The sequence below is a fragment of the Piliocolobus tephrosceles genome, chromosome 15 (genome assembly GCF_002776525.5).
Source record: "Piliocolobus tephrosceles isolate RC106 chromosome 15, ASM277652v3, whole genome shotgun sequence".
NCBI lineage: Eukaryota > Metazoa > Chordata > Mammalia > Primates > Cercopithecidae > Piliocolobus > Piliocolobus tephrosceles.
In genome coordinates, this window is record NC_045448.1 from 44,957,341 (window position 1) to 44,971,042 (window position 13,702).

Below are 13,702 nucleotides of genomic sequence, written 5' to 3' on the forward strand. Positions count from 1 at the left end.
GATTCTGAAGAACTTCTGTTATATTGATAGGGCCAATCATGAGATCCAGAACTCAGAGAAGACTTTCCCTAGAGGAGAGTTGAATGAAATTTTCAGGGAGTGGGTTTTGTTATTATTATTATTATTTTAAGATTTTCAATGGATAACTTTTCTACAGAAGTCATTGGAATTAGGTTTGCTTTTTTTTCTTCAGAAAAAAAATACTTCTCCATGAAAAATAAATATTTTGTTCTATTGTTAGCTGAGAGTTTCTAGTTTTTCAGAGCCCTTTTAGTCTTTTTGCACCCAGTTTCAGAAAATCTTGTTCCAAAAATGGGAGAAACCTCGATTTCTGACTAATCATTGATAATGTGCCTCAATGCTGCAGCCATCATCTTATCAAAAATAAGGAGCTAAAACCTCACGGTATGATTCGAGCAAGTAATTTAGTAAATGCCTTTCCTCACCAAATATGAGAAAGAATCCTCCAGGTTTCATTGCACAGATGAAGATAATGCTGGCAGGATTAGATCAGATTAAGCATGAAAGTCAGATCAGAGAGCAGCGGCAAGTGGGAAGGGGAGCATCTTCCTGAAGCTTTAGAAGAGGGTCACACGCGGATAGGCTCTGATTATATGGGGAAGGCAGGTCTGGCCAAGAGATTTAGAGTTAAATTTGTCCCTTACACAAATATCAAAACAGCCTGGCTTTGTCATACCTTGTGTTATGGACACTCTCACCATGTTATCACCATGTCATCCTATTTGTACCAGAGGGAAAAGCAGAGGAAGTAAGATTTAAGCTCTTTTCTGATTAATGTTCTCAGGTTAAAAATAGCCATACAACATGTTTGAAAAACAGTCTTTTTTCCCTAGCCGACAACAGGGACATAATGCATATTCAGTTTAAGACTTACATTACACACACATAACATAATACAATGTTATATGTATACACACACACATAGATACATATCTGGTAGCTGTGTGAGAATTTATGGCTTCAAATGAACTAAATACACCAAGCTTCATTTTATAAATGGCTTTTCCATGCATAAATTGTTTGTTTTTTTCTTTCCTCTGGGTGTTGTAAATGCCAGAATGTCAGCCTGTTTATAATTTTCCATTTGTAAATGGGAAACATTAAGCTACTCTCACTGCGATGCTGATAGTATTTCCAAAAGAAATGCTTTGGTAATGATCTCTCTTCATTTTCGTGGGGATGGATAAGTTGCTTAGAAACTTAGAAAGTCCAGTAATATTTCTAATATGCACGTTGTGCATGTAGCAGTGAACCACAGGATTCCATGAGTTCTTTATGTCCTGTTGGTGTGGTGTTTCTCTGTAAGAGTTATTGCATGGATGCTGCTTCTAGGGGCAGGCAGGCAGGCAGGCAAACCGTGCTACATTTTTTAAGAATGTCACAGGAGAAAAAAGAAAGCTCTCTGTAGACACCACCTCCAAGACGAAACCTGAAATCCTCAGTGTCAGAAAGAGGTGCCACACATAAATAGATCACATTAAGTCTCACACCATCCTTTGGTCATTGTCAGCAATGAGATCTGGATTAGGCCACAGGAATATGAAGCAAGAGTCGGAGTTCAAATATTAGGTACATGGATTAAAATCTTATTGAAGCATTTCCAGCAAGGGTGGCATTGTCTGATTCTCTGAATAGCTAACCAGTGGTACTGCTTGATCCCATTTACATGAAAACAAGCTCTATTCACAAACCTATTCCAAACCCACATTGTGGTTCAAGTAAAATGCACATGATTACAACAAACCGTGATATGTTTATGTTCTTAAATCATTCATATATTCAGATATTTACATTCAAACATTCAAAAACCTGTAGGCAGTGGGGGAAATAACTTATTTCCCAGAAGAGACAGTCTGTTAGTTCACAACTACATTTAGTAGCTCAACTAGATTATAAAATAAAGAGGCAAACTGTGAAAGCTAGTCATTATTTCACCATTCAGCATTTTTGACAATGAAAAATAGTTTCATGGTTCAACAGTTCCTAAATAACTTGTAAAATGTCAACTTTGAAATAAACAGAAGGAAAAATTGAGGTGCAGCCATACCTGCAAAAGGATGCTGTTGACAAACATCAAAATATTAGAATATTTAACCACAGGTGTAGAAAAAAACCTGCCTATTAAGTTCCTCAGTTGACTTGTTTAATGTTGAGTTTAATATAAGTATTCCTTTCTGCTGGAATGCAGTCCAGCCTGGTCCTTGCTGAGTTAGAATAGTGAGTGATTGTTAATTTTAAGCCTGCCTTTCCAGACTCCTGTTCAATCACAATATAATCTAAGAGTCTGAAAGTAAGATGTTTTTTATCCAATGAACGCTTTCATTCAGTGTTTGACGGCCCTCCAGTTTATTGTAGCTCTGCAAAAATAGAAATAACTCTGTGCATTTGAATTCTCAAAAGGCTTAGAGAGCATATCTGAAATGCCACCCATACCCTGACCGGCCCATTGAGCTGGGCACGCAGGGCGATCAGCACATCTGTGTGCCTGCAGCCCGAGACTTTGGAAAGAAATGGCGGAAAGTACAGTGGCCTGTAGCAACCCACCCCGCTTGCTCTCTCAGCAGTTTTGCGCTTGCTATATACTCTAAATTGTTTCTCTTTTTTCAGTCCTTTTTACTTTACTCTAAATGATGAAAAATGTTTGATTTTTAAGCTGATTGTGTGAAATTTTTTTCCCTCAAAATGGAAACACTGTAGGCTCTTGAATTTGTTTTCTTTCAGATGCTGTGATCATGGATAGCTCCAAATCACAACTCACAGACGTTTACATCTGAAAATATATTTAGCCCAAATATAGTCAGCCCTTTCACCTGACACCCGAAAAGACTCAGTCCCAGAGAAAATACATGAATCGCCCACGATTGCTCAACTAAAGGGGTAGAGCCAAGTAAAATTAGAATATGGCATCATTCTGAGCTCTCATAAAAATCAGTTGGTAAATACTGAAAGGTCATTCCTTTGCTGAAGTTAAATCTAAAACAGTGACTTTAACTCAGCACATTTCATCTTGAAAATTACATAGGGGTCTTCCTTTCTGTGGCTATTGACAGAGAAAAATGTCTCCTTGTTCTCTGCACTAATTAACTTCCCTGTGAGAGGAATTACAGATGCTCTGCAGTCTGCATAAAACTCTGATTCTAAGGGAGGTGACAAAAATGGTCTGGCACCTTTCCTTTGTTGGAAAATCTGTGATTCAGATCAATGGAAGAAAGCAAGTGTTGATACACAAGTGAATTATATAGAGGTGTGTCTGTGTGTGCATGTGTGTGTCTGTGTCTGTGTGTGTCTGTGTGCGTCTGTGTGTGTGTCTGTGTCTGTGTGTGTGCATGTGTGTGTCTGTGTCTGTGTGTGTGCGTGTGTGTGTCTGTGTGTGTGTGTGCATGTGTATGTCTGTGTCTGTGTGTGCATGTGTGTGTCTGTGTGTGTGTGTGTGTGTGTGTGTGTGTGCCCTTCAATGGTCAAACTAGACTGCCAATGTATTTTGATCAGTAACTAAAGGGAGAGTTAAAATGGTATCTCCGTCCCCATCACTGACCCACTCAGCCTTTTTTAATAGATCCACTTAAGCTACTGCTGTTCTCTCAGCCTATTAAGACTTATTTGAGGGGTGAATTTTCAGGAGATTATATATCATTCGCACTAAAACACATTGAAATTGCTCAGATGACATACTCTACAAAGTGTTATAAATTCTGCATCAGAGCTAAGTAGCAAGTGAGCTTACTTGGAATAAAGATCTATTAGGGAACTACAAAGAATTAATTTGAGAAATTTGATTTGGAGAGTTGGAGTAGACAGCATTACCTTTCAAATAACTGTGTTTGGAATGTGTGCCGTGTGTTAAGCTGTGATGTTAACATCTTTGTCACCCTGACCAACTTTAAGGAGAAATAGCACTTTGTAAGGGTATGTTTGAAGCTAAATTCTTTCTTTTTTTTTTTTTTTTTTTTGTTGTTGTTGAGACGGAGTCTCGCTCTGTCGCCCAGGCTGGAGTGCAGTGGCTGGATCTCAGCTCACTGCAAGCTCCGCCTCCCGGGTTTACGCCATTCTCCTGCCTCAGCCTCCCAAGTAGTTGGGACTACAGGTGCCCGCCACCTCGCCCGGCTAGTTTTTTGCATTTATTATTTTTTTTTTTAGTAGAGACGGAGTTTCACTGTGTTAGCCAGGATGGTCTCGATCTCCTGACCTCGTGATCCGCCTGACTCGGCCTCCCAAAGTGCTGGGATTACAGGCTTGAGCCACCGCGCCTGGCCTTGAAGCTAAATTCTTAAGGTGCTGTTTATTTTTTTTTTCTAACAATCTTACCAGTTTTAGGATGCACAGATATAAACCGAGTGTGGTCCTTTGCTTAAATGCTGCATGTCCCAACCAGCCAGGTTTCCCGTAGGCCTGGGTATTTTCCTACAGAGATATTTTCCTACAGCCATAATCCTACAGAGATATTTCCTACAGAACCGGGGAGGTGGAGCTTGCAGTGAGCTGAGATCGCACCACTGCACTCCAGCCTGGGCAGCAAAGCGAGACTACGTCTCAAAAAAAAAAAAGCAACCTCAAGATATTATTACCTCACTAAGGAATAAAATAGAGAGTCCTGAAGAGTGAACATTTTAAAGACTTACTTATAGTTTGATTCATTTCTCATTAATTCTTAATGGTTATTAATCACTGTTTAATATGACTTAATGGCAAATTTGTGTAGCACTTAATTTACATACATTCTGTGCTCCAAGATTTAAGAATGTAGTTTTAGGAAAGGTAAAGTCTTTCCATGGGTGATACTCAGGTCATCCTGAGTGATGGATGGAATGGGATGCGGTTCCATTCTGGACATGGTTTCTAGCCCATCTGAGGATTATTTTTCCATTGCTCAAAGCGACCTTCCATAGAAGAACCTTCCATGGAACCTGTGGTAACCAAAGAAACTCAAGCAATGACTTTTTGGAAACTTCTTATAAGCTGCTCTCCTCAGAGGAGATAATCATCAAATTGGAAGAGAACCTAGTCTGATGAAACATCCTACCTGAAAGTGGATTCATCCTTGACAATATCAGTTCAAAGGAGTATGTGCCACCCACTTTAGGGACATTGAAACTAACACCCTACATAAGCTCCTCGATTCCAAGGACTGTGATGATCTGCCAGTCAGTCCACAAGTAACCATGTATTGAGCACCTTCTGTGTGTATGCTGTGCTGGAACTATTAATAGTAAAGCAAAATGAAGACAGAATGGAAGGTCCTTGAGGATGGGAACTCTGTCTTATTCGTAGCTAATCCCCAGTGCCTAAATTTGCCCTTAGTATATAGTAGATGCTCAACAAATATTTATCAACTAACATATCTTATTAATTTCATGTCCACATAGTCATATAGGTGGGTGCTTACTGACAAGGAAACAGGCTTCACATGAAGTGACCTGCCCAAAGTCACATGGCAGTAACATCAAAGCCAGAGCTCTTTAAAACCCTGAACCAAGCTCCTCCCTTGTCTGAAGTATAGCTCCACACAGCAGTCCCCTCTGATTGAGGACAGCAGGCCTCCCACTGACAGCTGATACTCACCCTTAGCTAAAAAGAATGATGCAGGGCCCTAGAGTAGATGGTACTTACTGCTGCTGTGTGAAGAGACAGGAGGCCAAATCAGAGGGGACTGCCCTGCAGCGTTAGAAATGGGAGTAGGGGGCCTTGCTTAGGCCCCTCATGGAGATGGCTGATGCACAAGGTTGCTGAGTGTTCTAGCTTAAGGTAAGGGACCCACTGTTAGAGAAGAAATTCAAGTTGTGAATGGAACAGTTTTCCACATTACTTTCCAAACAAATGCATTTGAAATGGTGTTCTGAGTTCAGAGGTTTCAAACGTAGTTTTGCTGTCCCTGCCTTTTTTTTTTTTTTTTTTTGGTCTCTCTTGAGACAAAGTCTCACTCTGTCACCCAGGCTAGAGTGCAATGGTGTGATCTCGGCTCACAGAAGCCTCCTCCTCCGCCTCCCAAGTTCAAGCGACTCTCCTGCCTCAGCCGCCCAAGTAGCTGGGATTACAGGCACATGCCACCATGCCCGGCTAATTTTTGTATTTTTAGTAGAGACGGGATTTCACTATGTTGGTCAGGCTGGTCTTGAACTCCTGACCTCAGATGATCCACCCCCCTCAGTCTCCCAAAGTGCTGGGATTATAGGCGTGAGCCACCATGCCCGGCCTGCTGTCCCTGCTTTTTAAAAAGACATAATTGTCTATTTTTATTAAGTAGAAAACAGTCCTTTATTTATTGTTTTGCAAAAGACACAGCCTAGAACTGATGGCTGTAAAGCTGGAGATGTATGTCTCATACACTTCTCAAGCCATACACTGTCACCATAATGACTACCTCTACAGCACGGCTCTTCTTCCCCAGGAATCAACCTTTTCATCTACTATGTCCTCAGCTCTTTTCCAAATGTTGTGAGAGAGGCAAAGAAATGCAGAGATGAGGCCGGGTGCGGTGGCTCACGCCTGTAATCCCAACAATTTGGGAGACCAAGGTCGGCAGATCACCTGAGGTCAGGAGTTTGAGACCAACCTGGCCGACATGGTGAAATCCTGTCTCTACTAAAAAACAAAAATTAGCTGGGGATGGTGGCACATGTCTGTAATCCCAGCTATGTGGGAGGCTAAGGCAGGAGAATCGCTTGAACCCAGGAGGTAGAGGTTGCAGTGAGTTGAGATCACGGCACTGCACACTCCAGCATGGGCAACAGAGTGAGACTCAGTCTCCAAAAGAAAAAACAAGAAAGAAACACAGATGCTGTCTGCCTTCAAGAAGCACAGCAGCTGGATGAGAGGACAACAATGAAATGCAGGAACCTGGGAGAACTTCCAAATGCTCTCCTTGTACTGAGCTTGGAAAGAGTAGACATCACTATGGATGCAAGTAAACAGGGATGGCTTTCTTGACCAATCCTGCCTAACTAGTCATCTGATGACCTCCGCCTTTTGCCTAAACTGGTCAGTGCTCTCTTCTGTGCATTATTTCATGCTCAGGAGTAATTACAGTTAGATGTGAGAGACGGTACCGAGCAGTGGCTCAGAGCACAGACTCTGAAGTCAATATGGTACAGAGTTGAATCCCAGCCCTGCCGATTAGTAGCTGTGTGACTCCAAACCTCTCTATGCCTCTGTTTCCTTAGCTGTAAAATGTGTACAATAATAATAATGCTAACAGTAAAAACTACCTCGTAGGATTGATGTGAGGATTAAATGAACTATGAAAAGCTCTTAGAAGATATCTGTTACCTAGTACTCAGCTCAGTGATTATTAACTGTTTTGTTATTAAAACGTGTGTGTTTCTGCCATTTGTATTTAACGTATGTCCTTGTGCCTGGCTCACCTCCCTTTTATACTGTAACCTCCATAAGGACAGGCATAGTGCCCCCTTCTTCCTTACCTCTTTACTGCTTGTATTAGTCCATTTTGCACTGCTACAAAGGTACACCTGAGGCTAGGTAATTTATAAAGAAATGAGATTTAATTGGCTCATGGTTCTGCAGTCTGTACAGGAAGCATATTGCTGGCATCTGCTTCTGCTTCAGGAAGTTTCCTTATGGCAGAAGGCACAGGGGAAGCAGGCAGTCACATGGTGAGAGAGAAGGAGCACTAGAGAGAAACAGGAGAGGCTCTTTCAACCAACCAGATCTCACGTGAGCTCATTACCACGGGGAGTTCACTAAGACATGGATGAAGGATCCACCCCCATGACCCAATACCTCCCACTAGGCCCCACCTCCAACATTGGGGATCACATTTCAACATGAGATTTGGAGGGGACAGACATACAAACAGTATCACTGCTTTTCGGTGTTGTATATACAATTCGGGCCCCATGGTTTCGGCATCCTGGATATTCCAGTACTGTTCAGATTTCAAAGATTCAGCTGTACTTTCTAATCTCGGTTATCATGACCTCAGTTCATAGTTACTATGTTGGTGCAAAAGTAATTGCGGTTTTTGCCAAAGGTATGGCAAAAACCGCAATTACTTTTGCACCCACATAATATCAGATCATGTATCCCAATATGGGGTTCAGAAAAAAAGTCCCTATCAATAGCTATCATTGGCAGCCTCTAGCAGCTTTGCTTTCTCTTGACAGAGTGCTCTAGCAATGCCCAGGAGCCCTTCTGCAGAGGCTGGACAGCTCCCTTGGTGTTTGGCAGCCAGCTCTGTTCTGCGTGCCTTTGGCACTAAATGCTTTCACCTGTCCCCACCCCAACCCCACCCACAGAATCCTTTCCTTGATTTTAATAAATATCCAGCTGTCTTCATCCATTTTCTGCTGCTATGACAGAATACCACAAATGGGGTAATTGATAAAGAACAGAAATGTACTTCTCACAGTTCTGAAGGCTGGTAAATCCAAGATCAAGGCACTGGCAGGTTTGGTGTCTGGTGAGCATTTGGTCTCTTCTGCCAAGATGGCACCTAGAATGCTGCATCCTCTGGAGAAGAGGAACGAGTGTCCTCACATGGCAGAAGGCAGAAGGGGGAAAAGGAGCCAAACTCCCTGCCTCTCAATACTGTTGCATTGGGGATTAAGTTTCCAGCACATGAATTTGGGGGAAACACTCAGACCATAGCATTAGGTATGGCCAAGTTAAGTAACTTGCCACCTACTACCAAGCAACCCAAACTCAAAGGTCTAGGACATGCAATTTCAGATAAGGAAACTGTGTCCCAAGCTTCCAAGATAATAACTGGTGAAGACAAAGTCAGACTGACCCAAGCAAAGGGGTGACAGGCAGATCTGCGTGAACAGAAATTCTCTTAAGATCAGGGATGGAAAATGAAAAATCAAAGTGAACTATAAAAACATTAACCTGGGTTGGGTACAGTGGCACGTGCCTGTAATCCCCGCACTTTGGGAGGTTGAGGCAGGAAGATTGCTTGAGCCCAGTAGTTCAAGACCAGCCCTGGCAACAGAGTGAGACCCTGTCTCTACAAAAAAAGAAAAAAAAAAGAACTAGCCGGGCACGGTGGTGCACACCTGTAGTCCCAGCTACTTGGGAGGCTGGGGTGGGAGGATTGCTTGAGCCCTGGCATTCGAGGCTGCAGTAACTGGATGACAGTGCAAAATCCTGTCTCAAAGAAAAAGAAAAAAGAAAGAAAGAAAAGAAAAAAACGAAAAATCAATGTGGAGGCCCAGAGAGGAAAATCCAGACTTGCCTTGGTCTCTGTGATATATTGTCTGAGTTTATTCTTTGTTTTTGTAGCTGTTCACTCCTAAGTCAAAGGTTGAGTCTAACCTCAGTGCTGTTTCTAGTCACTAAACTCTGTTACCTCTTGAGATATATTTCATGGTTTGGGTGTCATAGGGCTGGTGGTTTGTTGTCTGAGGGCAGCCACACAGCACCCTTGGTGGGCAGAGGGCCCAGGTCTAAGGGAGACTAGGCTCTAATGACAGTAAGTGGCCAGAGTGCTTCATCTCAACCAGATGGCTATCCCAAACAGCAGTTTGGAAATTGTCCCTGTAACATTAACACATGGCCCAATCATGTGTGAATCCTGGCCCACTGCTGTTGACAACTTGGCTTTAGTTGGATAACACTGACCACAATATCTTCTCCCCTCCCACCCCCTCCAGTGAGACCCTTGAATGGTAGGAAACAATTTCTCTTTTAGCGTTGGGTAAACATGTGTAATTAGCCTTGTACTTATCTCCATTAGTATCATTAGACTTGAAAACCCAGTTTAATCTGGATTCTGCTCTCTTCTCAATGTCAGCCTGTTTCTGGACCAGTACAGAGCCAGCCTTGTTGATGCAATAAAGAGATTACTCCAGCCCAGGGTAAGTATGTTTCTATTTTCTCCTGAACACTGGCTACAGAATAATTAGTCTGTGCACAAAGATGGAGAGAGTAATGGAATGGCAGGATTAATGTCATGTAATACTTTAATACTTATTATGTCCAACTTCAATTGGGTCTTCTGATCTATTAGATTCTTTCCTAATCATAACTAGGAAACTTTGTACCCTTGGCCTTCTGATAAGAAACACAGTGGGTAGTAAAATAAATGCAACCGCTTCAAAGATAGTGTGAGATTATTTTTATCAAAGAATTTCTTGAGTCTTTTCCTTTGATAACAATATCTTCATATTAAAGTTGAAGTATGATATTGAAAGTTTTCTGTTGACTGCTGTCATTTTTAATTCCTTCAATGGAAACCGTTCTCGTTGGTTATTTATTTATTGCAAAAGAATACTTTTTTCTTTTTATTTCTGTTTATATTAAAGAAAAGGACTTCAGATGAGTCTGTATATTAATAGTTCTTTGCTTTAAAAGGAAGCCATTATTTACATATTATAAACATTAGGTCACAATGAAACCAAGCATGGCATAAAAGATTGTGCACATTTTTACATTTATATATCCATTTATGCCTGTGAGTAAATTACAGAGTTTGTATCCACTCTTATTTTGTTGGACTGTTAAACTAAGCTGGGAGGTCCTGCAGCCTAAACGGAGAGTTAATATACATCTATTTAAAGTAAGAAAACGAGTTTAAAGCTCATGCATTAAAAAAAAAAAAACAACAAAACCTTATAACTATGTAAGACTCTTGCTGTGCTATGGAATTTAAAATAAGTTAACAGTATTAATATAGTGGAAGATAGGAATGCATATTTATCTGAGAACACTGAAGTGTGTGTGTGTTTCTAAAGTATTTTTTTTAAAGGTCCGCTCTAGTCTTCTGACTCAGTGAGACTTACAGACCAATACCTTTCAACCTTTCTTTTATATCTTTATCGTAACCTTCAGTGGTTCCCAGAGCAATCTGATAATCATCCTTTGCTGTACACTGTTGCTTTTTATTTTGCTATCTCTATGTACCTCAGAAACTTAAAATAGGTCTCTTGGAGGAGTAGCCATAGCTTCCTAAGTGGTAGTCAGTCCAGTTTAATTGGCTTCCTCAGTTCCCCCTGTGAAATGGGCAGCAGATCTTGAGGCAAGGAAGGGGCATGTTCCAAGCTATTGATGGCCACTGCATGGCCACCCAAGTTGAGGACCAAAGAAGGAATTTTGGGTGTCTGCATCCCCCCACCCCTGTTGGCCTTGGGTGATTCTTCTGGGCATTTGCAAGACCAGGATTTTCAGGGACGGCTCAAGGTTCTTGAATATGAAGGCCTCTATGAAAATGTATCATACATAAATATAATGCTTTCAAGGACTCCGGATCTCACACTGCACAAACAGTACTTCGCTCATCACCAATATCCCTTCAAAGCCCATTTGTGGCAAATACTCCATTTTGCAGCAGATTTGCATGATTTACCTAGGATCCACTGTAAATCATTCACATGATTTACAATAGAGAAGTGCCTAAGCTATGAATAGATCTAAACGCAGATTGGACTGGAATCCAGCAGCTCTTCTGTACCCTCTAATAAACCCTGAACACACTCCCTCTGTCTGAAGTGTGGCCACACACGGCAGCCCCCTCTGAGCAAGGACAGCAGCCCTCCTACTGACAGCTGATACCCTTAGCCTAGAGAAGGTTGGGGCAGGGCCCTAGGGGAGGTGGCACTTATTCCTGCTATGTGAGGAACAATGAGGCCAAGTCAGAGGGGCTCACACTAACCTGTAGCATTAGAATGGCAGTGGGGGGGGCCTCACTTAGGCCTCTCTTGGAATGGCTGATACCCAAGGCTGCAAGTTATTCTAGCCTAAAATGTAAGGAGCCCACCATCAGAGGGGAAATCCCAGTTGTGGATGGCACCTGGACTTACCAAAATTACCACCCAGGAACCTCATCCCCATCAAGAGGTCTGGGGAGGTGAGCACGTGTCCTCCCTGAGCCTCCACCCAGATGGACCCCAGAGGATCATGTGGGCTTGCCAGTGAAGAGCCCAGTCCCACATCCTGTGCTGATGGGCTAGGAGGATAGGAGCATGGGAGTAACCAGAGGACAACTGGACTTTTCTTTTTAGCTTTCAGGGCTGGCTGTTTGGCTTCTGGAGGACCTCCCGCTGCTGAGTATATAGTCCAAGACTAAGAAAATGGTCAAGGTTTTATTCCATTACAATTAGAGCTGGTTTTAGTGTTCTCTTGAGCCCAGACAACTCTACCATGGTTTTGTGGCCCAGAGGCTGAAGGTGTCACAAGAAGCCCACAGAGAAACAACATGGGGGGCTACATAGTGGACCCTGAATTCTTGATGATTCAGTGCAAGATACAGCAAGTTCTCTGTGCACTTCCAGCAAATGCAAACACTGCACTTCCAGCAAATGCTTCAAGTTCATAGTGTGGCCCCGGTTTCTGCAGGTCTAGTGTAGCGGGTGGATGGAAAGAGTCAGAAAAATCTGCATACAAACCCCAAGTCTACATTAACTACCTTCCCTCTCTGAGCCTGAGTTTCCTCACCTGTCAAGAGGCAAGACTAATGCCCACCTTGTGGGCTGGTGTGAAATATTTACCTGTGTAAATCCTTGGTCTGTGCCTGGCTTACAGGAGGTGCTCTTTAAGGGGAGCTGCTTCTCTTTTATTGCTGTAGAACTTATCAAGGTTAATCCACATGAGATGTTTATCCAGGGGGACACTGGCTTGGCTGATGGGACATCTGAGTTCCAGGCCCAGTGTGGCCCTAACAGGCCCTGGAATCACCTCTTGCTTCATTCTCCCCAAAGAGGGAAAATGAGGGAGTTCACCCGTGCTCTCATAGAGTTCTATCAGCTCTGAAATCTACATTCTCCTCGCAGAGAGAAGGTATACATGGGCTGTGGAGGCAGAAAGCTTAGGCCCAAATCTGGTCTCTGCCATTGACTGAATTAATGTCTGGAAGCCTCAGTTTCCCATCTGTAAAATGGGGAGTGAAAAAGCCGATGCATTGTAATGCACATGATTGGCTCTGAGTATCTATCCGAGGTTAGCTCTGGTTACTTTGGTAAATACAGACTATGGGGGCCTTTGTTTGTTTGTTTGTTTAGATGGAGTCTTGCTCTGTTGCCCAGGTTGGAGTGCAGTGGTGCAGTCTCTGCTCATTGCAACCTCCGCCTCTCGGGTTTAAGCAATTCTCCTGCCTCAGCCTCCTGAGTAGCTGGGACTACATACATGCGCCACCACGCCTAGCTAATTTTTATATTTTTGGTAGAGACGGTTTCACCATGTTGATCAGGCTGGTCTTGAACTCCTGACCTCGTGATCTGCCCCCCTTGGCCTCCCAAAGTGCTGGGATTACAGGCATAAGCCACCATGCCCGGCCTTATGGGGGCCTTTTTCCAAGCATTTTCATGGAGAAATGCTGGTGGGAGGGGAAGACATGATTCTCTTGACTTGGACTTTGAGACTTTCTGCACATAATTGGCACACGGCGTCTCCCCTGCACATATATCCTGAGCACCTGTAGCAGGCCCTGTACTGGTTCTGGGAGGATTGTCTACCTGGACGAAGATGACACTTTACTACAGAGAGTCCTCACCAAGTGGGGGAGAGTACTCTGCATTGGCAAGACAGAAGTAACTACAAAATGAAGGTTCAAGTGTCAAGCTGTGGGAACAAATGAATTCTGCCATTTAGGGGAGTATGGTTGATTTCTACCTTGAGCAAATCAGTTGTCTGGGGTCAGAGGGTCCAGAAGCAAAGAAAGTAGATGGAGAGGGGGAGTTTCCCTGCCTTTCATTTTCTATACTGGAGCTCTGAATGAAAAGAGGTCCCCAGAGAG

At 42.9% G+C, this 13,702-nt stretch overlaps 1 protein-coding gene across 3 annotated transcripts in view; it reads left to right on the top strand.

Moving 5' to 3' along the window:
* Positions 1-13,702, top strand: part of CAMKMT (calmodulin-lysine N-methyltransferase) — a 416,779-nt gene that overhangs the window by 388,222 nt on the left and 14,855 nt on the right. For all 3 annotated transcript variants that reach the window (XM_023223811.2, XM_023223810.2, XM_023223812.2), the window contains one exon: positions 9,767-9,830. In XM_023223811.2, coding sequence (XP_023079579.2) covers positions 9,767-9,830 — 64 coding nt within the window. The remainder of the gene's footprint in view (positions 1-9,766; positions 9,831-13,702) is intronic.